This window comes from Nematostella vectensis, chromosome 2 (genome assembly GCF_932526225.1).
Source record: "Nematostella vectensis chromosome 2, jaNemVect1.1, whole genome shotgun sequence".
Lineage (NCBI taxonomy): Eukaryota > Metazoa > Cnidaria > Anthozoa > Actiniaria > Edwardsiidae > Nematostella > Nematostella vectensis.
Genome location: NC_064035.1, coordinates 7765159 through 7787059, shown reverse-complemented (window position 1 = coordinate 7787059; position 21901 = coordinate 7765159). Strand labels below are relative to the sequence as shown.

General features: G+C 37.2%; 2 protein-coding genes across 3 annotated transcripts; both read left to right on the top strand.

Moving 5' to 3' along the window:
- Positions 1 to 70: 70 nt before the first annotated feature.
- LOC5514324 (WD repeat-containing protein 75) lies at positions 71 to 13553 on the top strand. Of its 2 annotated transcripts, none has more exons than XM_032383889.2 (23): positions 71 to 331; positions 601 to 730; positions 1301 to 1366; positions 1486 to 1573; positions 2640 to 2749; positions 3504 to 3580; positions 3871 to 3966; positions 4121 to 4206; positions 5562 to 5717; positions 6127 to 6189; positions 6481 to 6596; positions 6698 to 6805; positions 7049 to 7286; positions 7622 to 7731; positions 10007 to 10083; positions 10254 to 10345; positions 10428 to 10523; positions 10612 to 10778; positions 11190 to 11246; positions 11524 to 11596; positions 12085 to 12241; positions 12655 to 12704; positions 13286 to 13553. In XM_032383889.2, the coding sequence occupies exons 1-23, from the start codon at positions 222 to 224 to the stop codon at positions 13447 to 13449; spliced, it is 2487 nt and encodes an 828-aa protein (XP_032239780.2). In that variant the 5' UTR covers positions 71 to 221; the 3' UTR covers positions 13450 to 13553. The 2 variants fall into 2 exon arrangements, with proteins under 2 accessions (XP_032239780.2, XP_032239779.2); XM_032383888.2 differs by having other exon boundaries at positions 74 to 331; positions 12082 to 12241.
- A 1431-nt stretch (positions 13554 to 14984) lies between these two features.
- Positions 14985 to 21435, top strand: LOC116619300 (ribosome biogenesis protein slx9). Its single transcript, XM_032383963.2, has 5 exons — positions 14985 to 15142; positions 15660 to 15816; positions 17545 to 17707; positions 18794 to 18847; positions 19341 to 21435. Exons 1-5 carry the CDS (start codon positions 15047 to 15049, stop codon positions 19465 to 19467), a joined length of 597 nt encoding a protein of 198 aa, XP_032239854.1. The 5' UTR covers positions 14985 to 15046; the 3' UTR covers positions 19468 to 21435.
- Positions 21436 to 21901: the final 466 nt, after the last annotated feature.

The window sequence follows — 21901 nt, the reverse complement described above, 5'->3', positions numbered from 1 at the left end:
AGTCTGTGAGGGGCCGGGGCGAGCCCATGGCCACTATTATCCCTGGCAAATTCACATTTATGTAGTCATTGCATGCCGGCGATGGTCCATTTTACGCGTAACTGTCACGTATCACAACGAGACATCGACCACAGGAAATAAACCACAGAAAACCCATGAAGTACCAATCTACTGCATTCGTCCGCTGACCACCTTAAGCCACGTGCCGCAAAGAAACAAGTATGGCGGAGATGTGTGAACGAGAAGAAATACTTCAAACTTTGGGGAAAATTAGACTTGTCGGTGGAGAATCGCTAGTCTCTGTACCTCCAGTATTTAGCAAGGACTCTCGGTAAGTTATTTGGGCCTAGAAGTTTATATTATCGACAAGGGTTACAAATACTTTTCTTATTTTTGGAGTGTTGGTTGTTTTGTTTTCCTAACATTGAAATAAAAAATATGTGATGTTTTTATAGCTATTTCGTTTGCTGTGTTAAGAAAACTATTTCTTTAAGTTGTTGTAGTAAAGGATGCCAGAGAATGTTGGGGATCGTTAGGATCTTGCTGCTAACTTGCACTGTTTGTAAAAAAAGTACTTGATACCTTTTACATTTTGTTAAGGAACCTTTTCTGTGCATGTGGACGACACATCCATGTGTACAGCACAGAGACTGGCTCATTACAGCACACACTCAAAGGACACACTTCACAAGTGGTTGGGATCTCAGCAGACACAACAAATGAGCTGCAGGTGAGCTTAGAAAATGGCAGAATGGGGTCAGACATCCTATTTTGTTATTTCTAGTCCTTGTCATGGCTTATTTATTTTTTTGGCTGCTTGCTAGTAACAGGGGCCATTAAACTAGCAATCATGGATTACCAAACAGTCAGACAATCATTAAAATACTGATCAATAAAGTGTTGGTTATCCTAGCTGCCAAAGCATTAGCACAAGATCACCAGCTACTAAATGTTTATGAAATCAGTTGTACAGCTAATCAATGCTTTCAGTTTTTGCGACTTTGAGACCTAAAACTAGTTGCACAATTGGGGCTTAAAAAGTGACAAATTTTGAACTGAAATCTACAAGACTTTTTAAAGGTTAAAGAGAATAATGATGGAAACATTTGCTGAGATTATTAGTAACCAATTCCTACTTTACATCCACCTCACAAAGCCTCAGTCTGTGCACCAAGGCGTCAGTTTGATATTTCCCTGCATGACCTCACTCTCGGTTAGTAAGTAGTTTGTGATCAGGAATTTTATCATAACCTGGAATAATGCTGACAGTGTCTTACAGTATCTCTGCTGTCAATAACAGGTAATCTCCTGCAGCGGCGATGGTCAAGTGATTATGTGGGATTTCATGGACGGAGCAATTCTTAAGGTAATAAACTAAACATCTATATATCTCAGTACATGAATGCAAAAGGTCTAGCAGATAAGGAATGTTATCTTTTTTCACACTAGCAGGTGTTTTATGTTCTTTGCGCTTTCTTATTCCAGAAATATGAAATAGATGCTCCTGTTTTTCGGCTGTACACACACCCAGCACATGAACACTCCATATTTCCTGTCATCAAGGATGAGACAAGTATGAGTTTCACCATTTTCTTAGTTTCCCCATGTGACCAGTAAAACTGTGAACATTAAATATATATATATATATACAGCTGTTTCCCGAAATGTTGTCCTTTTCAAGAAATATATATAGATATATACTTTTTGTCTTTTCATCAGATTTTGATAGCTAAACAAAGTGGCGTTGGCTGGAATTTTATATATATATATGGAATGTATATTTTGACCAATCACATGCAAGATTTGCAAACTGTTAAGTGAAAATATATCTCAAGAAGTCTCAGTGTCTATATTCTCACTTGTGATTTGCAAAATATACAGTATAATAAACATTTTTTAAATAAACATTTTACACCTATTTTTGTGTTCACAGTATTACAGGTCTTGCTTACGTATAAAATCTGCAACAATTTTGTGTAGCAAAAAGATTCATGCAATGACTAGCAGTCAAAAAGGATGCAGACTGCTCCATGCAGCTTACAGTACTGATGAATACAGATCCAACTGAAATCCTTAGATTTTTTGGTCTTTGTTCTCAATAAAAAATTTCACATTCGTTTTTACCATGTTTTTGGGCAGTATACAACATATTAAATTATGACACTTTTGTGGCTAAAGTTGATTTGCTAAAAATCTTTGATTTGTTATAAGATATAGTTTTGAAAATAGCTTGTATACACATATTTGGTAAAGAGATGTATTCTTACGGTAGAGCAAAAAGTCTTTTACAATCATGCAAAGTTTAGATTACTTCTGTATGGTAATCTTTTAGGCTTCTTCAGGGCAGACTGAAGAAGGTGGATCGTTACAAGCTTATTTAGATAAGAATAGTGGCGCGAGACGCAAAAACATTACAACATTACAGCGTTTTTGTCAGTTGTAATGTTTTTGCGTCTCGCGCCACTATTCTTATGTAAATAAGCTTGTAACGATTCACCTTCTTCAGTCTGCCCTGAAGAAGTCTTATTAAAGACGAAAATTTGGCAGAGTCGATTTCCAGTTTTTGGTGTACTGTATTCATTGTTCTGGTACAAGATCGCGATAGTTTGGGCTTTTTGATTCTATTCGTAATCTTTTAGGGAAATACCAACTTGCTAGATTTAATACAAAGACAATGGATTTGGATGAAGAAGTAGAGCAAGTGACAGACTTGAATGATTCTCACTCGCAATTAGCCTTCAATAATAAGGTAAGTAACAAGATATTTACAGTGTGTGTTTGTGTGTGCGTGCGCGTGATAGTTTTGCCAATGGCAGTTTGTGGTGTGTAATATCTTTGCCAATTGGCAGTTTGTGGTGTGTGATAGTTTTGCCAATGGAAGTTTGTGGTGTGTGATAGTTTTGCCAATGTCAGTTTGTGGTGTGTGATGGTTTTGCCAATTGGCAGTTTGTGGTGTGTAATATCTTTGCCAATTGGCAGTTTGTGGTGTGTGATAGTTTTGACAATGGCAGTTTGTGGTGTGTGATAGTTTTGCCAATGGCAGTTTGTGGTGTGTAATATCTTTTCCAATTGGCAGTTTGTGGTGTGTGATGGTTTTGCCAATGTCAGTTTGTGGTGTGTGATAGTTTTGACAATGGCAGTTTGTGGTGTGTGATAGTTTTGACAATGTCAGTTTGTGGTGTGTGATAGTTTTGCCAATGGCAGTTTGTGGCAGACTTATAGGTGGATTGGGTGACTGGCAGATTTAGAAACCAAATTGTAAAACAGACTGACTGACTATTTGATATCTGACAGGCCAAAGGAAAATTTTAATATTTTTACATTTTACATTGTTATTGGACTTGAATGATATTTATGTGAAATTTAAGTCATGCAGTATCTTCATTATCTGTTTAAATGATTTTAGTAGAATGGCCATGAATTGATTTGTTTACTTATTTTATTTTCTAGAGAAGGCTCTAGAAAGCTTACTTACATTTTGTTGTTGATAATTTTCCTTTCAGGGATCCACAATAGCATTCATTTCAAAGGGAAGAAAACAACTCAGACTGTTTAAATTTAAAACAAAAGAAGTGAAAAAGTAAGTTGTTGAGGTTGTTTTCTCAGCACTTTACTAAATAATGGTTGGATTATTATGAACAAGCTTTGAGAATTTTAAAAACATTATGTGTAGGTATGAGACACATTTTTTAATTCATGGCCTTCATTTCCACAAATAATTACTACCATTAGCACCTTTCAGAACTGCCATTTGGCAGTTGCAATTTTTCGTTTGCGCTGACAACCTTTATTGAAATGGGTATATAATACATATTACATATGCTATTGAGCAAAAACTGGTCCATAAACAATGACATAAATGTATTGTAGGTTCTCTTACAAAGGTTCTCAATTCACATGTGTGGCTTTTCATCCATCAAAGTCATGTGTTGCTACCGGAGACCAGTTAGGTCGCATCATTATTTGGTGAGTTTTTTTCTTTGGAACATCTATGATAGAAAAAAGTGTCATAGAACTTTTGACAATTATGTTTTACAAGACATGGTTTGCCCTGTGTGTGAGTGTACAATTGGCCTTTATTACATACTGTATAACACCCATTACAATCCTATGACTACAGGAGTGGCTTACAGAATGAATCACCCATCACAATGGAGCTCCACTGGCATGCTCATCAGTTGGCCTCATTGAAGTTCACCCATGATGGTATGTTGAGTGATAGGTCTTAACACATTCACCCCTATACTGGCCTGTGCCTCCCTTGATAACTACTTACAAGCCAAATAATCCATAATGCAGAATAACCATACACAGGCATCAGTCTAAGGGATGAATGGGACAATCCACAAAAAATGTTCACCTTGCATTTGAAATTTGTGAGCATGGGCATGTACATGGCATTAAAGAATGTCAATCAACCAAGCCTTTTTTTTTTATTGTTTATCATTAAACAATAATACACTGTTGGAAAGCTTAGGGCATTGTGACTTCTAGGTTACAGCTGTGTTTTACCTAGCTGGGGGAGGTATCTGTTTTTTGTTGTTGTAAAAGTTTTCTCAAAAGTACATGGCCAAAATTTAAAGGGCCAAAGAATTTGACTGAATTCTGATATTTGGCTTGCAAGGTTCAGTGTCCAACTTATTCAGAATTAAAGTCCATATAACCTTTCAGAGTTGATAGACTTTGTCAATGCTATATATTTTCATATTTGAAATGGTATGTGGTTCGAATGGACCCTATAAAACATGCGTTCGCGCGAATAACTCAAATCTGTAATATTGAGGTATTTTGGTCAACCTTCGGAAAAAAGGCTGTGAACTGAAAGGCCCGAGTCCAGTCATTTGTGACGTAGACCAAGATATCAACCAAATTACATGTGAGAAAACAAATGCACGCTCTAAACCAGTTCCCTTCTTCATGTCTTCTTAGTTATTGCTGAAGAACAATGTGTGGTTACAACTTTTACCATCATCTTTATATCTCAACCTGGTAGTCAATTGATTATTTAACTTCAGGAAACAAATCTGCAAAATTTAGCAGATATTTTTAGTCTCTGAATTGTTTTTGCATTGTGCGTGCGTGCTGCATTTGCAATAAAAAATGGCGACATTCTCACGAGCGTGCACTGTTTTTGAAACCTACAACAAAAAGATATTTTCTTTTTTCGCATACAATTCTCGACTTTAAATTATTCTTCGCTTCATTGTGGGTAGCATTGCAATAGAAAATAATTCGCCAATATCTTGTGGTATTGCCATGTCTGAATTTTAATGGGTTTAAGGAAATACATTGTTTGAGATTTTCCCGCCAAAACTTGGAATCATTCACTCGATTCAATCTCCTTTTGCGCGACCAGGAAAATTTTCAAAGATCTGTAGAAAATCCAAATTTCTATCAAATTCAATTCCCTTTTTAAAATTTGAAAGTTTATTTATGCTTTGTTTTGGCTAGATTGATATAAGTGAAAGGTTTTAAGAACTTTAACTGATTACAGGGCTCTTTGCATGGATGTGTAATATTCAGAAATTTCAAATTACTGATTATATGATTTCTTTAATAAGGGTCTTACCTATTATCTGGAGGAGAGGAATCAGTGTTGGTGTTATGGCAGTATCAGGCTCACACCAGACAGTTTTTACCTCGACTTGGAGCCCCTATCACCAATGTGGCTTGCAGTGCTGATGATATGAGCATTGTTGTCAGTCACACAGACAATGGTACGTACAAATAACATAGACTGACAAAAATACCGTCAGGCGTTGGTATGTTCAGATAGATTGACAGGCGAAAAGACAGTCAGACTTTGCTATGTACCAATAGATGGACTGTCAAAAAGACAGTCAGACAGTGGTATATACAGATAGATTTACTGACAAAAAGACATCAGACAGGTAGACAGCTACTGCACTCTTGGCAGAGCTTTCTGTGCTTTCATTGTGATTTCCTTTCTCCCCTCGTGTCATGCTACAGGACATGCTTTTCAATTCATCACTGGTTTGTGGGAAAAGAAGGAACAATTGCCACAAAACAGACAGACTGATAAATTGGTTGTTGTTGTAAGGGGCATTAATCCAATTGCTAGTTAATAGAATGGTAACCTTAACCAAAGTTTTTGTTTAACTTCAGTTATACGATTAATCTCTGGGGTTGACCTGAACATCAAGCATACAATCCAGGGTCTTAGAAAAGGTGGGTTTGCTTAATGACTTTGAATAGTATTCCGCCTTATTTTGTTGCACTTGAAAATTCATGAGTTGCAACCAGCTCAATCGTAATCTATAGATTGGCCTAATCCTGTGGAAATTTAGAGTGATATGCACAAGAATAATTTTCTAGATTCTTTTCCAACTATTTATTTAATTTCCAAGAAACTCACAGTAAAAACTTACTTTATAGTTGTGTGCATACCTCTCAGAATGATGACATTGTGGCTTACAATATCTCGTCAATAGTGACCTGTTGATCAACACATTTTTCCAGCTTCTTACTTGAGCAAGCATCTGGTATTTGACCCGCGCACCCAGGCACTAGTCATGAACTGCATGCCTGGAGTTCTTCAGTTTTACCTTCCCAGGGATGACAAGACAATTTTCCTGGTAAGTTTGCTTGGGTCAATAAGGGGGAAATAAGCTATAGTGTGTGTATGTACAATATGTATTGTTTAACATGTGATTGATCATTGGATTTCTTCTTTTAGGTGGATGTTGTGAAGCAGAACTTTGTTTCACAGACTGATGATGAGAAATTATATTTTACACAAGTTCAGCATGTGGCATTTAGTAAAACAGGGGATTGGATGGCAACGGTATGTTAAAGCTAAAAGGTTGGCATTTCACCCAAAGGCTTTTTGTGTAGTCACATAATTTCACGCATTCCAATTTTCGTGACACTTCACAACACTTTATTTTTAAGTGCAATAGGGTAGCATGTTTGTTCACACACACACTGGGTTTGGGAACATAGGACTGTTAAATGTAGTTTGCAAACATGCATAAGTTTTAGAACAGTGTTGAAGTAGATACATTTTTTGTGTTTGTTATGTCTACAGGTTGAACACAGAAATGACCACTGCACAACTGAAGAAACAAGGCTGAAGTTTTGGATCTTTGATACTTGTACCCAAAGCTATTCAGTAAATACCATAGTTGATGCACCTCATAGCCAGTCAGTGGTAGCAGTCCAATTCCAACCAGCAGTAGTGCCTGGGACTCCACCCCGTGCCATAACTGCTGGGCTTGATGGCAAATTCAAAATGTGGTCTGTACAACAAGTTTCAACTGTCTCAGGTATTCCATAGACTGTATAACATTATTTGAAAAAATAAGGTTGCACCTGGGGTATCCAAGGTCTATTTAAAAAAAAAAAAAAAAAACTACTAAACAATGTCCACCGCCTATACTTTGAAACTTAATAAAACCCCTGGGTATTCATCAATGACCTGCATTGCTTTCTTAATGTGCCTGTTAACAGTCATATGGCTTTTAGAGAGAGAGGTTCCAGCCAGTTTTATATCACCCATGAACCACTGTGGGTTGTGACACATGGATTCTCAAGTGCAACCTTTCTTGTGAAAAAGTTCAAATTTGGGGTAGTATGTTGACCATGTTCTTTTCCGTCTCAGGAGAGAAGCAGGAATGGACATGTCAATCTATTGGCTACTACAATGACATGCCTTGTGTTAGTACTGTCTTCTCTGAAGATGGGACGATTCTAGCAGTAGCATATGAACAGGTTTGATCACATTAATAAACAAGAAAAGCTAATTGCAAGGTCAGACAAGGATGCAATCGCAGCACACCTAATTTTCCAATTCTTACTGGAATGCAAGCGCAAGAGAAAGCAATTGCTTTATTTTCATGTGCTTGTGTTTGACCAATTCTCACTTGTGCTGTGCTTGCTCTTTATCTTGCTCTCTTGCTGCTACCTTAAAGTGCATCTGAAAGAATAAAACCGATATCCTCTAAAACGGCTCATTCATCGATATCTAATATCTCCTATATGCTTGAAGAATCTTTATTGCCAAAAGTCCCAATTTCCCATAACCCACGGTTTTTTACAGCCCTTTGAATATACCGGTCTGTGAAACACCTTTGTCGCTGGCCGACAAGCGTATTGCGGGCGCGTGGTGCGGAAATCAAACTTGTCAGGTCGCACGCGCAGTCTACATCTTCATTCACGAAAATGAGCGCCTCTCCATGTGAAACGACAAGCTCTGCCGAGTGAGAAAGCGATGGCAGTGACATCGCGACAGAGAAAGCGACTCAACAACGCTACAGAAATGTATTTTAGCCATACCAAGGCGAGGCATTTGTGAAATTATATATGGCTGGCGAAATATCAAAAAATACAGGAAGCGAAAAGGGAACTGGAAAAGAAGCTTGTCAGCCGTCTAAATGGTTTGACAACAGTAGAATCGTGAGTGTGATATTTGTAGATACGAACAAAAGGAATTATATCCGTTAACTTACATCATAAAGTTTATTGTTGTCTTATTTCATGGTTATATCACGCAAGTACAACTGTTCGCTACATATTTTGTTGTTTTTGAAAAAAATTTTACCTACGTAATATTACTCCATCGCTTCGGTCTTCGATTCTACGCTTCTTTTGTTTGAACACAGCAAGTTTGACATTCAGATATTGTCCCCTAAACGGCTGGATATACAGCCCTGAAATAAAATTAAACGATTTACCTGTTTGCCGCTTTCACACTCATGTTGACATGAGTATTTTGAAATGCAAGTACTTAAGTTATAAGATGTTTTCCTGAGCACTTTACATAAAAAAAAATTTAAAGCAAATCTTATATCGCATTTGTGCGAAAAAATGTTGGTTCTTTAGCTTTTCATCTAGGTTTTGAGGATCGTATATCATTGAAATTATCAGTGATCTATACAAATACATAAAGGACCCCACTTTGAGAAAAAAAATCAGGCATTTTGTGCAAGGTGGAATTGCTGTTACCCACACCAAAATGGTGCCATGTTTTTTGTTACGCAGTACGATGAGATGAAATGGTAAGAAAAAATAAAACGGCTTAAAGGGTCTTCATTTTTATCTACGACTAGTCTAAAAAGTGCATATTGAATGCTTTATATTGACATTTGGTCAGAGCACTGAGAGGACAAAGAAGACAAAAAGACAGAAAATGGAAGAAAATATGATGTTTACATACACAGCAAAAATGTGAATGCAAATTATATCACTGTTTGTGCAAAAAAAATGTAGGTCCTCGATCGATGTCTAAAGGACCCATCTTTTAGCGAGCAGCATTTCGTACAACTACTTTGGCAAAGTAAATGCTTTCAAAATTGCAAAATCATTTGAATTATCAATAAGTGGCTACTTTAAGTGCAAGAAAGATATACGTTTTATATCTGTATAAGGTTATATTTACATTTTAAGCCCGCTAACAAGAGGAAAAGCACTTTATTTCCACGTCGAATAAAGTTGCAAGGTAAAGACGCCGCATGTAGCCAAAATTGTTTTCTCTCACGTAAATTCATGCGAGCTCGCTCAAAACTCCTTATTTTGTGTTCATTTCGGACCAACTCGAGCTTTATCCGTGAGGGGACTGGGCAAGTAGGTGTTTTACAGACTGGTATATTCAAAGGGCTGTAAAAAACTTGGGGTTAATGGGAAATCGGTGATTTTTGGTAATAAAGATTCTTTGATGAATAAACCGTTTTGGAGGATATTGCTTTTATTTCTTCAGATGCACTTTAAATTGAATGTGATTGTTTGAAGAAAGTTCTGAATTAATGTGTTTTACGTACACCCCCAATAATATCTTAGTGATGTGGGGTGCTATGTACAGTATTGCATGGCTGTTGTTGATGGTATTGTACAGTGGTGGGTGTCATAAACTGTTGAAGAGATGGCATTGTTAAAAGTGTTTGCTCTGTATAGTCTTGCCTTCAAAGGGTTTAATTTGTTGGTGTCAATGTTGGATGCCATGCTTGTGGGTTGGAAATACTGTATAATGTTTTTACACTTTTTCTCTTAGGTTTTAACTCTTTGGAAACCAGAAACAAATTTACTTCAAAAGGTTTTGCACATACCATTTCCTGATGAAAAAATTTGGTAAGAAAACTGTCATGTGTTTATTGGAATGTTCACATAAATAGATTCTTCTAAGAACTACAGTATATGTATAAATTATTTTGTCGCAAAGCACAACATAATTACTTTAATAGCCGGATTATAGTACCCATACTCTTTCTATCAAGTTATTGTTCTGCTTTTTGCATCAGGCATATGGCATTTGGTTTTCAAGGCTCTTCACACTTTTTAATGGTGGCCACGACAAGATTCCTTATGGTCTGGAATCTTCTAACATGTACAGGTAAGTTATGCTGTCACTGATTTTTGGTTTTTTTATTATGCTCTTATTGGAAGTCACTAAAGTTGTGTTTGGTTCCTTTTAGTGATGTGGGCAATAGAAGCTAAAGTCAAAGTGCTCTTAGCCGACCCAAACACAAACTACTTTGCAGCTTTTATTGTGTTTGATGGAGAGACGCACTGTAAGTAATTCAATTGAAGTATATCAGAAGCTGCATCATTATCATCTATATCAATTTGTTTAAAAAATGAAATGTAAATTATTTGTAGTGTACCTATTCGACCCAGCCAGCCCTCTCCCACTTGGACTGCACTCCTGTGTCAGCAAGAAAAGCCCGGTTTTTAATGCTGCCTTTGACCCCAAGTCTAAACCAGCCACCACACACAGAGAGAAGGCAATACCCATGTCTAAACTCTACTTTTTTACTAAAAAGCAGGTTTGTCAACCAAGAGTTAAAGGCTTGTTTCCATATGATTGCATTGATTGCAAAGAACACAGCTAAATGTATTCTAGCTTTTTAATTGAATTTTATTTGGAAACCTTGTTAATATAAGTTAAAAGCTATTGCTATTGCTTTTCCTGATTGTTATGCCTCAGAAAATCCCAAATAATATATAAACATGTTTTAAGTACTCCAAAATCTTAGCACCTTTTAAATGTTCTACCTGAATATTTAGTACAAAAAAAATCCTATGTGTGGAAAGCTATATTAAATTTTTGCTGCAGGAGAATTGCACTTTGCCTAGTTCTTGCATGGTAGACTGTACTACAACAGCAACAGGAGTTGACGACCAGAGCAACTTATTTAACAGTGATGTGCTAAACCATTTTGTATTTTTTTCTTCAGGAGCTGTTCACTATTGACAGAGATGGGGATGGTGATGGGGAGAAGGCTGTAGAGCAGGTGACTTGCTATGACATTTCTCTATCCATTTGTTGGAACTTTGGCAGTCTTAGGCATTCAAAAGAATGCATTGCATTGTTTGGGTTTTCATCGCTAAAGAACTAGATAATCCGCATTTAGAGAAGGCTTTGCAGCTTTGCTACAACTGTACATGATAGATACTCTATGGCCGCCATAGAGTGTATCTATCAGTTCATCATCACAATGGACAAGGATAGATGGTTATCTGTAAAGAGAAGGTCACTTATATTATCTGAAGTGATCTTTGAATCATTAGGTTTTTATACTGAAGAATATTGCTGAGCAGAGAGCAGAATTCCTCAAAATGTTTTCTCAAGATTCAAGAGCAGGTATGTCAATGCTGGACAACATACAGTACGTACCCCTGAAAGTGGGACTTGAAGAGCTCTTGTCAGCCACACCTTTGTTATTGATTTCAGTAAATATTGGGAGGCACGTAATATGATAAAATCTCGAAATAACTCTAAAAACAAAGTTTGATACTTTAGTATCACACTTGGTCCTTTGATGGACGACAAAATAGTGGCTAACAAAGGATGTTTGAGATGGACTACAGTTCTTAATTTGCGGATTAAACATCGTTTTAACTGAAGCATCAACTATGGTTGTGAGTGTACGCTAGTTCATCTATAGCTATTGTGATTGGCCTTCGTTAACCCTTTTCACCACCACAGGCCTCTAAAGAGGCCAACTCTATGCCATCCAAGCGATGTCACCTGGATTCTACCGATGATGAAAGGGCTTTCATTACAATAAAGACGTATCGCCTTTAATTCTGTCTAAGATCATGTGTCTCAACCGAATTTGTTTTCAGAAGTCAGTGAGTGCCGCCTCAGTGAGAAAGCTAGTTATGGAGAACGTACGTCGGCGACCGTGCGTCAGATGATGAATACCCCTGCTCATGTACTGCCAGCCGTCAGCGTGCTCTGCGCAAGCTTCCTTAAGTCTCTGCTGGCCCCAGATGCTATTCACAGGTAATATTTGCATGATGAAATCCTTTGAATTCCTTACAATAATCGCATCGTCTCATGCATTTTAAACTAGAGAACCAAACCTCTACTTTCGCATTAGGCGACTTGCACAAAGAAATCACGTGACTTTTTGATTGGGAAACTCGCACCAAAAACAATACAAAGAAATAACAAAAAAACTACAATGAAAATAAGCCCTTTCTGACATTTCTGGCTGAATGGTTAGGACTGAATAAGTATCATTTTTGTCATTGTTATTTAGCTGCCAAAAGCCGGAGCGCGCGTCCATTGAAGCCATTTTTTAGTTCTTTTATGATAGTTTAGTTTTCCCCGGTTCATGCACCGTGGAAGTTTAACCGTAAAGTTGAGGGTAAAGAAAGCTTTTGGTAAAAGCCTTTGTTCCTTTCTCTTTTCAGTCAAAACCCAAGTATGGAGGTGAACACCGATAAAGAAATGGAATCAGAAGGTACATATGCAATTAGTTCATAGGAAATTTTTATCGAAATAGGACGTCTTTTGAAGAGAAAAGCAAAAAGTGTGTGATCCAACAGTTAGGGGTTATGTAATTAAAGGCAAGGTAGGGGATGGGGACCCACATTCGAAATAAGTGAGCCTACTCCTGCTATTCAAAAGGTTTATTCAACATATAACTTTGAAAGACTTGTCGATGGGTCCACTGCGATACAAAGATAAAAAGTATTTATGATAAATTAAATGTTCTCCATATCATCTGATTGTATGCCATTCAACCCTACTTTTATTAACCTTAAACTAGATTATCACGACAACATGTTTATAGTGAACAGCATCAAATTCTTCTTGCTTGTTTTTAGTATTTTCTTATTTTTCTTTGGTCATAAGATAATCGAAACCCTAAGTTGAGGAAATTGATTAGAGGCCCAATTAGGACTGCATCCCTCCTTTTGCTATCTCAAAAGTTGACAAAAACCCTCATTTACTCAAATACCGCTTACGTGAAAATTGTTTAAGTTCAGTTTTCCTTAACAACTAGGTGTATTTATCAATATTCTCTTGTAAACCCTTCAGATGAAGATGGGGAACTGCTGGACTCAGATGATGAAGGTCCCCAAGTTCCGATCTCCCGATTTGATGCTGATTCAACTATCTCGTGCACTGAAACCCGCCATAAGGTCCATAAAGAAGACATTGGATCTTATGATTTTTCCTGGATGAAAAGCTTGTTTATCTAGAGACAAATGTCAAGATCTTGTCACGAGCTATAGAGGACGCGCACAGTTGTATAACTTGTACAGATAATGAATATTTTAATAAAAATGAATGAATATTTACACAACGAAGAGGCAACAGAGAATACAAGAGATAAAGAAGGCATAGGAATATACGCAAATTCCTAAGAGAATCACTGCTGAGAATGGTCAGATGTTCAAATTTAGCGATGAAGATCCCCGCGGACTCAATTCAGCGGCGGTCTATGGTTGGGGGGGGGGGGAGGGTTGACCCAAATTTTTTTTCCATTATTTCAATGCAGACCATGAATAAAAGCAGTTCATAATTTCGTATTTTGATCTTGTAGCATCTACTAATCGACCAGCATACAATCTGTAACTTCATTTAGCTCCTTCGCAGTCTTTAATTAACTATAGCCGTAGCAGGTCTCAGATTACTGGGGGAGGGGGGCACGATACAGAAACAAGAAGGTATGTGAGGTACACAGTTTGTCATCCAAACATAAAAGAGGATTTTAAATTAAATTATTTATTACATACAGTAAAGAAGGCATTGGTTACCAAGCTTCTATTTCCCCTAACCGCCGCAGGCCAGTTACCCCCCTGTTTCCCAAAACCACCATCCCAACCCCCCACCCCTAAACCATCCTTCACCAACCCGCATACAAGAATTTTGGACCAGAACTTTGTTTTGTTTTTAGCTTGAAATTCATGCTAGTTATCAATGCCAAGTAATCAGCCATGGCTTTTCAACGGGAGAATACGATGGAGCGCCTCCTTTTCCATGGCAACACTGTTTCCCATGGTTACAGCCTTAGTTCAGGCACCGGAGAGGCTGGACTGGAGAGCGAGAACTGAGCGGTTCAGCTCATTCGTCACCATGCGATATCCAGGGGCGTAGCCAGGGGGGGCCGGGCCCCCCTTTTAGCAGCCAAAAATACAGTAAATGTATGAGACATTATCTGAGATTCAGGAGAAAATGCCTTGAAAGGGCCTTTTGGGCCTCTCTTTTAAAAATCCTGGCTACGCCGCTGGATATGGCTAGCTTTGATTAAGTATATTATATCATCTTATATACACTTTTTTATAAGAACGTTAAATTTACAGTTGAGGCGGGGCCTTATTTTTGGGACATTTTAAGGCTGAATATGTTTTTAACGATGTTCATAGTGTATATAAAAATATAATACCCAATGAATTATTAGGAAGATAATAACACTAATGATCAATAGCAATAATAAGGTTGTTACTATGAGCACAATTTGATTCTGCATTTTAGAACGCTTCAGTACTAAAAAAAGAAGTGTCGCGTTTTTCTTACTCAATCATCCTTCAATTCGCGATCATTTGATTAATTTTCTAAGTTCCTCGACAATTTTCTTATACCTTTTTACTACCCCTCCCCCCACTCCACCTCGCTAGAAGGTATACTTTCAAAGAAATGAAACAGATTATATGTCCCTTCTTTTATTTCTGGAAGCGCACTGGTATTTTTCCCATGTGTCATATTTTGATTCGAGTTGTTACTTCTCTGCTTCTAGAGTGCGTGGGTTACCTGTGCAGGGCCGGTGACCCGGTAACTTGGATCAAATGCTCTAAAATGGGAAAGGTAAAGAAAAGCCGTCAAAAACTGCACTTAAAAGCTGTTAAATTTGGACAAGATAATCTTAAGAAGGACCCCTTACAGGCCAATGAGGTATGATCTAAGTAGTATCGTAGTTTTAGTGCTTATTTTGAAATTACAAAGGCCTCCACGTGTAGCAGCCATTGTAGTCCAGTACCGGTAATTTGACCTGGAAAAAAACAACTTTTAACACATATGACTAATGATAAGACTAATAACATACTAAAAAATCTAAAGTCTACCAAAATCAAGCACGGCAACATCCCGAAATTCAAAGATGAAAATGTTATTTTGTCGGCCATCTTGGATTCTGTTGTTTACATGAGATGTTCCATAGCCTTCATGGTCACCTAATGTAGAAGAATGAGAAAATTGAAACCATAAAGACTTTTATTATGTTCTTAATCACATAAAGATTTTCATGTTTTTTTTCTGAATTTGTGAAAAACTGTAATATCACAGTCTGTAACAGACAAAAAAATTGTCATGAACTGAAGTTGTTGCTTAATCTTTGTACACCCTTGACCCTTCCTCACACAAATATTTAAATGGAGCATTTGTGAATTCATCACTTTGTGCATTTCTTCAGTCATCCTTGCCGTCCATATTCCCTACTTCTGGGCTCTTCGCTGCAGTTGACACTTCAAAAAGGGAAGAAGAAAAATCTGGTGTTGCAAATTCCACTAAACCTCAGAAGGTGTCCAAGACAGATAAGAGAAAAGAAAGACATGTGCAGTTTTTAAAAAGTATGCTATTCCCCCAGGGGGGAGGGGGGGTTCTTCTCATGTCAACCTAATAGAGAGATGCTTGTTAAAATCGCCTCAGGTAGTTTATGGGGTACTGAGGTATTTTTTAGAGTTTCAATTTTTGGTCGTGCAGGTATTTTTAGGGGTATATTTGAAATTCCTGACGAGCATCCCTACAGTATCTCTTTAATCCTGAAGAACCCCCCTCCCCTGGGGCTATTCCTCTTTTATAATGTTATAGTGTATTTAGGTAATTTTATATTATCATCCTATTTAAGCTAGATAATAGTAGATCATGGCCACACGTAATAACCAGCACAAACATCAGGGGCGGATCTAGCTTTTTTAGGGGGTGGGGGTTAAACCCCCTAAACCCTCCCCATAGATCCACTTCTGAACATACTGTAATTTTAATAGAATATGTATGTAGCCTGCTAGCCGGCTCACCGGAGATTCGGGATTTCTGTGGCGAGAGGAGGGAAAAAGAGAGCAGGCAGCAAGACCCCATGCTTTTACATGTTCTCTGTTCGCTGACAAACAGAGCACGCTGATAAGCTAATTTCGGCAGGTCATCAAATAAGGTGGCAAAATCTAATATAGGCCTAGGCTCGTCCTTCAACTGTGCACTCCGCATCTATTTCAGAACCACTTTTAAGCCTTAAAGATCGCAATAATTAGAAAAAGTATGCTATAGAGTCTCTGCTCCCTAGGAATTTTATCAACTGGGTTTGGTAAAAGCTTTATTTATTACCAAACATTTGTTAGTGCCATGAGCTTCGAGTCTGGCCGTAGAAGGCCGAAATTTTTAGTAATTTGTTCGCTCTTAGGGTTGATATGCGACCAGATCGCAATAATTAGAAAAAGTATGCTATAGAGTCTCTGCTCCCTAGGAATTTTATCAACTGGGTTTGGTAAAAGCTTTATTTATTACCAAACATTTGTTAGTGCCATGAGCTTCGAGTCTGGCCGTAAAAGGCCGAAAATTTTAGTAATTTGTTCGCTCTTAGGGTTGATATGCGACCAGATCAAAGTGACAGAAAGCCTCAGAAACAAGTCTGCCTTTGTAATAGGTCTTACATTAGGGAATCACTGTTATGCCAAGGAGCAAATGGTATTTGCTTCAGCTGAAAAAGTGCAGTGTAAGCCTCCAAGTTAAGGTCAGCGCTGAAGCGACCTCCCTGTTCCGAAATCTATGTGCGATCGTTGTTGATGAGACAACCTTCATATGTCTTGATATTTTGCAGTAAATGAGGATTTCTTTCTGGCGCTAAATATGTTTTGTCAAATTATAGCTTGGAACTTTTTTTAAAATTCCGTATTTCACTCGGAATCCCACCCTCCAAATTTGACTGAGGTTGTTAACTTGCGTGGGGGAGTGCTTATAATTCCTGTGTGTTTACTTTACATTTTCTCTATTTGTAAATACGCTCTATTTGTAATGTGCGAGTATTTATCCAATTCACAGGTTCACAGATCAATTGAGTACTTTGATCGGCCACTTGTTGCACTTGGCCATTTTTTTTCCTCTTTGGACGGCTGTGATTGGTCAATTTGACAGTTCCTGACACTTTCATTTGACAGTAGACGTCAAGTGTTAAAGTGGTGGAATGCAAAAACATAGGGTCTTGCTGACGGCTCTCCTTTCTCCTTTCCCTCTTCACAGGAATCCCGATTCTTCCGGAGAGCCAGCTAGCAGGCTATATAATATGTCTTTATTGTGTTTTGCAGAGCTTCATGCTGGTAAGCTTGTTGAGGAAAGTATAAAGAAAGCCGAAAAACGAGCTCAAACTGCCATTGTTGGGGATATTGAACCATTACTGTCATCCTTGCCTGTAATCCGCTTGGCAGCAGCAACTAATCAAGAAGGGCAAAATTCAAAGTCACAGAGGAGGTGCAGTATGTGTGATGGCATACATGTGTGTATGTTCGTGTAATGTGCTGTGTTTGAAGTTCTGGTCCCTTTTACATAAACAGACCACACAATGAATTGTATTTGTATATAACTGAACTGTATTTCAATAAAGGTTGTCAGTGCAAATGGCAAATGGCAAATTGCTTATGTGTACTAATTATTCATAAAATTAAAGGTGTTAAATAAAGTCCAGCAATGTCAGAGCCAAGCATTGGTAACCTTTAATGGATAAATGTTTTGATTTATCCATATTCTTCGAGATGCATGGTTAGTTTCAGTCACAGAACTGCCATTTACCAATTGCCATTTGACTGACAACCTTTATTGAAATACAGTCGAAGCTCTCTGAGCGACAGCTCTGGTAAGTGACCAGCCCCAATAAGACCACGATCATGAATCACCGATTGAATTGTCACACAAACTCTGTAATTCTAAGCTCTCGTAAGCGACCAACTTATCTGTGCGACCAGCTCTATTAACGAATTAAAGAATTTTATAATTTCAATTTTCTTACTTCAATTTCAACCATGAGATCAACATTTTTTTTGTCTCCCGAAAATACGTAAATGCGAGGAATCTCTAGTTCGTTGCCAGCTCCATGATTTATCCTTTTTCCAGTTACAATAGCTATCCACTTGTTTGTTGCACGCTTTAGAAATCAGCTAACAAAAGACGCCATGCGATTGTTGTAGATGCAGAAGATATTCTTATGATGAAAAGCTTAAGTCGTCGATATAAACGAGCATAACAAGCTACTTTGCATAGAATTAATTGCTATTAAATAAAACAACTTACTCTCTTGATAAGTCAGATACCTAGTTTTAAAATCAAGCAATAAACCAAAATATTGCGTTGTTATAGTCACGGTAGCTTTTAGATTTCATTTTATTTAAGCTCCAGTAAGCGAGCAAGCTCTTGTAAAAGACCAACTCCGTTAACGATCACAATTCTCAGTTCCCAAGGTGGTCGCTTACGAGAGCTTCAACTGTAGGTGTATAACTGGATATGGCATTATCAGCACAGTTGCACATGAAATATTAATAAATGTTGTTTTTCTTCTTTTAGCAACTGTAATGAAAAGACTATGAAGCGGAGAAAGAAGTCTAGGTTAAAATCTCAGTAAGTATTAACATAGATACTGTAGGATGGGCCCACATAAATCTGTCTGTCATTTGAACCTATCATAAATATTTCAGTCTTGAGTGTGTTAGTTAGTTGTTAGTTAATTTTTCGGGTTTTTCAAAATGCACTACACTAGCCTGGTTTGAATGAACGTATTAGAACCACTGGGGACGTAAAAAACTCTCTGGCAATGACCACCCTCAATGAACATGCTTATTAAAAATATTTGAATGGGGCACTTGACCTGGAGGCTCACTCTTCAGAGCCGTAGCAGGCCTCGAAATATTGGGTGGGGGCACAATACAAAAACCTTAAGAAAATATTAGATGGTTACAGCCACTATCCTACTGGTAATTTCCTTATAACTTTTAAAAGCCCCCAGTGCCCCACCCCCTGATACGACCCTGCTCTACCAGTATAACTGGTAGAAGTTATTACAATTATTGCTTATAAATTGAGCATAGGCACCTATTGTTTCTTTATTTTGCAGATTGGCTGATATTAAACAGTTTCAGCAGGTGGTTAAGCATCCAGCATATCAAGCCAACCCAATAGACACCATCACAGAGCATATACACAACATAATAGCCAGAGAAAATGAGCTGAACACTCGCTGATAACACAAATGGTGAAATCATTGAGCCTAAAGGAAGTCATTTTAATATTGAATACACAAAAAAGAAAGCTCTGGGGTAAGGGACACTGATCATGTAAGATGCTGTGTATTGCAGTGTTTCTCAGGTTACCTTACCGTATTTTTTTCAGTTGCACCACATGAGCCACTTGTATGGTGGAGACACTTATATGTTAGAGGTGCTTAATTTTTAATTCTTTATCTCTGGACAAAAAGTGCTCTTTTACAACATATACAGAAGTAAAAATCCTCCCAGGACCATAACAAAACCTGATTAAATTGTTATAGCATTTTTTGGCATGTGGTACTGCCCATATTTTTACTTCCCATCTTATGTGTGTGCAAATTTTGCATATAGAGAATGGTAACTTTTCGCAATTTTGTTTCTCTGAATAAAAAAAAATATAGCAAATATAGAATCGTTCTATATATCAAGGTTTACTTTGCAACTAGACCCTGCGCACAGGGTTGACTGGGATACCTGAGATCTGCAACTTGTTTGTGTGACCTGTATGACAAAGATTTTACTGCCTACTTTGGATATAATAAAAAAATATATATATAATCTTGTTTTTTATTGTAAATGCCATATCACAACACTGATTGGGGCAAAAAAAGGTAAGAGCATCATCTCTTCAGGTGTGGGGTGGACTCGAGGTGTGCTCCATGAGAGTAGACAGGGCTGATTGTCCCATCTTCAAATACTATCCCCACATCAGAGTTAGCATCGAAATAAGATTAAGGAAAGCTGAGAGTGTGTTTAAAAATTGTTATTTCTTAACTTTGGTTCACTGCCCTCAATGTGCTATCACTTAGGGGTAAATTTATTTTAACACCCAAAGTAAGTCCTATTGTATAAACAATATAATTTTATTGAAATATATTATTTTATTTATGTAAGTTACAAGTAAACAAATACAATTATTTATTTTGAAGTCAAATGAGAGGGCTATAGAATATCCAGACTTGATTGAAATTTATAGAGCATACACATATTTTCAAGATAAACAACACTACAAAAATATTACAAATCTCTAGATTTTATTGAAAATGTTCCATGAAAATAAAATGACATTCAATGAGGGATAAAGGTATTTCAGGGAAATAATAAAACTTAAGCTTATCTAAAGGAAGCACCAAAGTACCAAATATTTTTCACTTAGATGACTTACAACACCTATGCTGTACTTTATTAAAATCGACATGGTTAAAATGATGAGATTCAATGAGAGAGATCAAGATATTTTATAGTAAGAAAATAAAGTTCATGTAAAGTAGCAGATTCATCGACAAAGTGATTTGTAGGAGACGATTTCTATTAATTGTTACAAACTACTTCCACTTCAAAATAGATTAAGCTCTTGGGAATTGCATTGTGCAAATCGCGAGACGACAGAAAAAAAAAACAGTTGCATTTTATGACTGGGCTACCACAGGTATCCCAGTAATTATGTTTATGACATAATTGCTAAATCCTACTTACAGAATAATTGCAAAACCCAACCTTGGTAAAAAGAAGTTAACTTCTATATTTTGCAGCTATATCAAAAACATAATTGCAAAACCCAACCATCATACTTGCAATATTTTTATTTCTGAGAAACAATTGCAAAATGCTATGATCCTCTATAGAAGCAGTTAACTACGAAATTTGCTAATGTGTTTTATCCCCCATGTAATGTTCAATCTCCCTATTCATCAGAGCTGCTTATTCATCTGCAGGCACTTATTCACATTTATCCTTATCATATTTTAGGCAAGGCACTTATTCGGTAAGGCCCACATTTGGGGAGGCGCTTATTCAAGCATTTATGGAAGTTATATGGGTGTGGCAATGACTGATATTAGAATTTGCTAAATTCTATGATATAGTAGTCTCAGTTAACACACACTGTTGTGTCTTGTATGAATTAAAGCTAGAAGTCCAATAATAAAAATGATGTGTTACGTTTTTTTGTGGGATCATGACTAAACTATGTGTAAGGGACGGATTATTAGAAAAGTGTTAGCAGGAGGGGTGGAGTAGGCGAAGAACAATAAAATTTATACACATTGAAACAACACCTATAAAAAACGTATACCAAAACCAAAGAGAAATCGTAATGCAGAAAACATAAAACATTAAAGAAAGCATACATGACAAAGCCACCCCACCCACACCCATTTCTTCCTTATGGTCTGCCCCCAAGATTTTCTTATCAACTTAAATAAAAGTCCAAGAAAATCCCTTTGGTGACACTAGGTGACACTACCCCCCCCCCCCCCCCCCCTCTTTCCATTTTTTAAATTTTTATTCTCATATTTTGGCACAATATATAACTTAAGTACAAAGAAAAAATACATGGGTCATCTGTTTTTTTTTTTTTGCTTTTCCAATTTTCTTTTTATTATATTTTGAGTTGAAATTCTCTCTAAAT

Coding starts and splice junctions, on each gene's coding strand:
- LOC5514324 (XM_032383888.2), top strand. CDS start 222: ATGGCGGAGATGTGTGAACGAGAAGAAATACTTCAAACTTTGGGGAAA. Junction 4,207..5,561: donor ATTGAAGTTCACCCATGATG/GTATGTTGAGTG, acceptor TTCTTTAATAAG/GGTCTTACCTATTATCTGGA. Junction 10,084..10,253: donor TTTCCTGATGAAAAAATTTG/GTAAGAAAACTG, acceptor TTTTTGCATCAG/GCATATGGCATTTGGTTTTC.
- LOC116619300 (XM_032383963.2), top strand. CDS start 15,047: ATGGGAAAGGTAAAGAAAAGCCGTCAAAAACTGCACTTAAAAGCTGTT. Junction 15,817..17,544: donor ACATGTGCAGTTTTTAAAAA/GTATGCTATTCC, acceptor TGTGTTTTGCAG/AGCTTCATGCTGGTAAGCTT. Junction 17,708..18,793: donor AATTCAAAGTCACAGAGGAG/GTGCAGTATGTG, acceptor TTCTTCTTTTAG/CAACTGTAATGAAAAGACTA.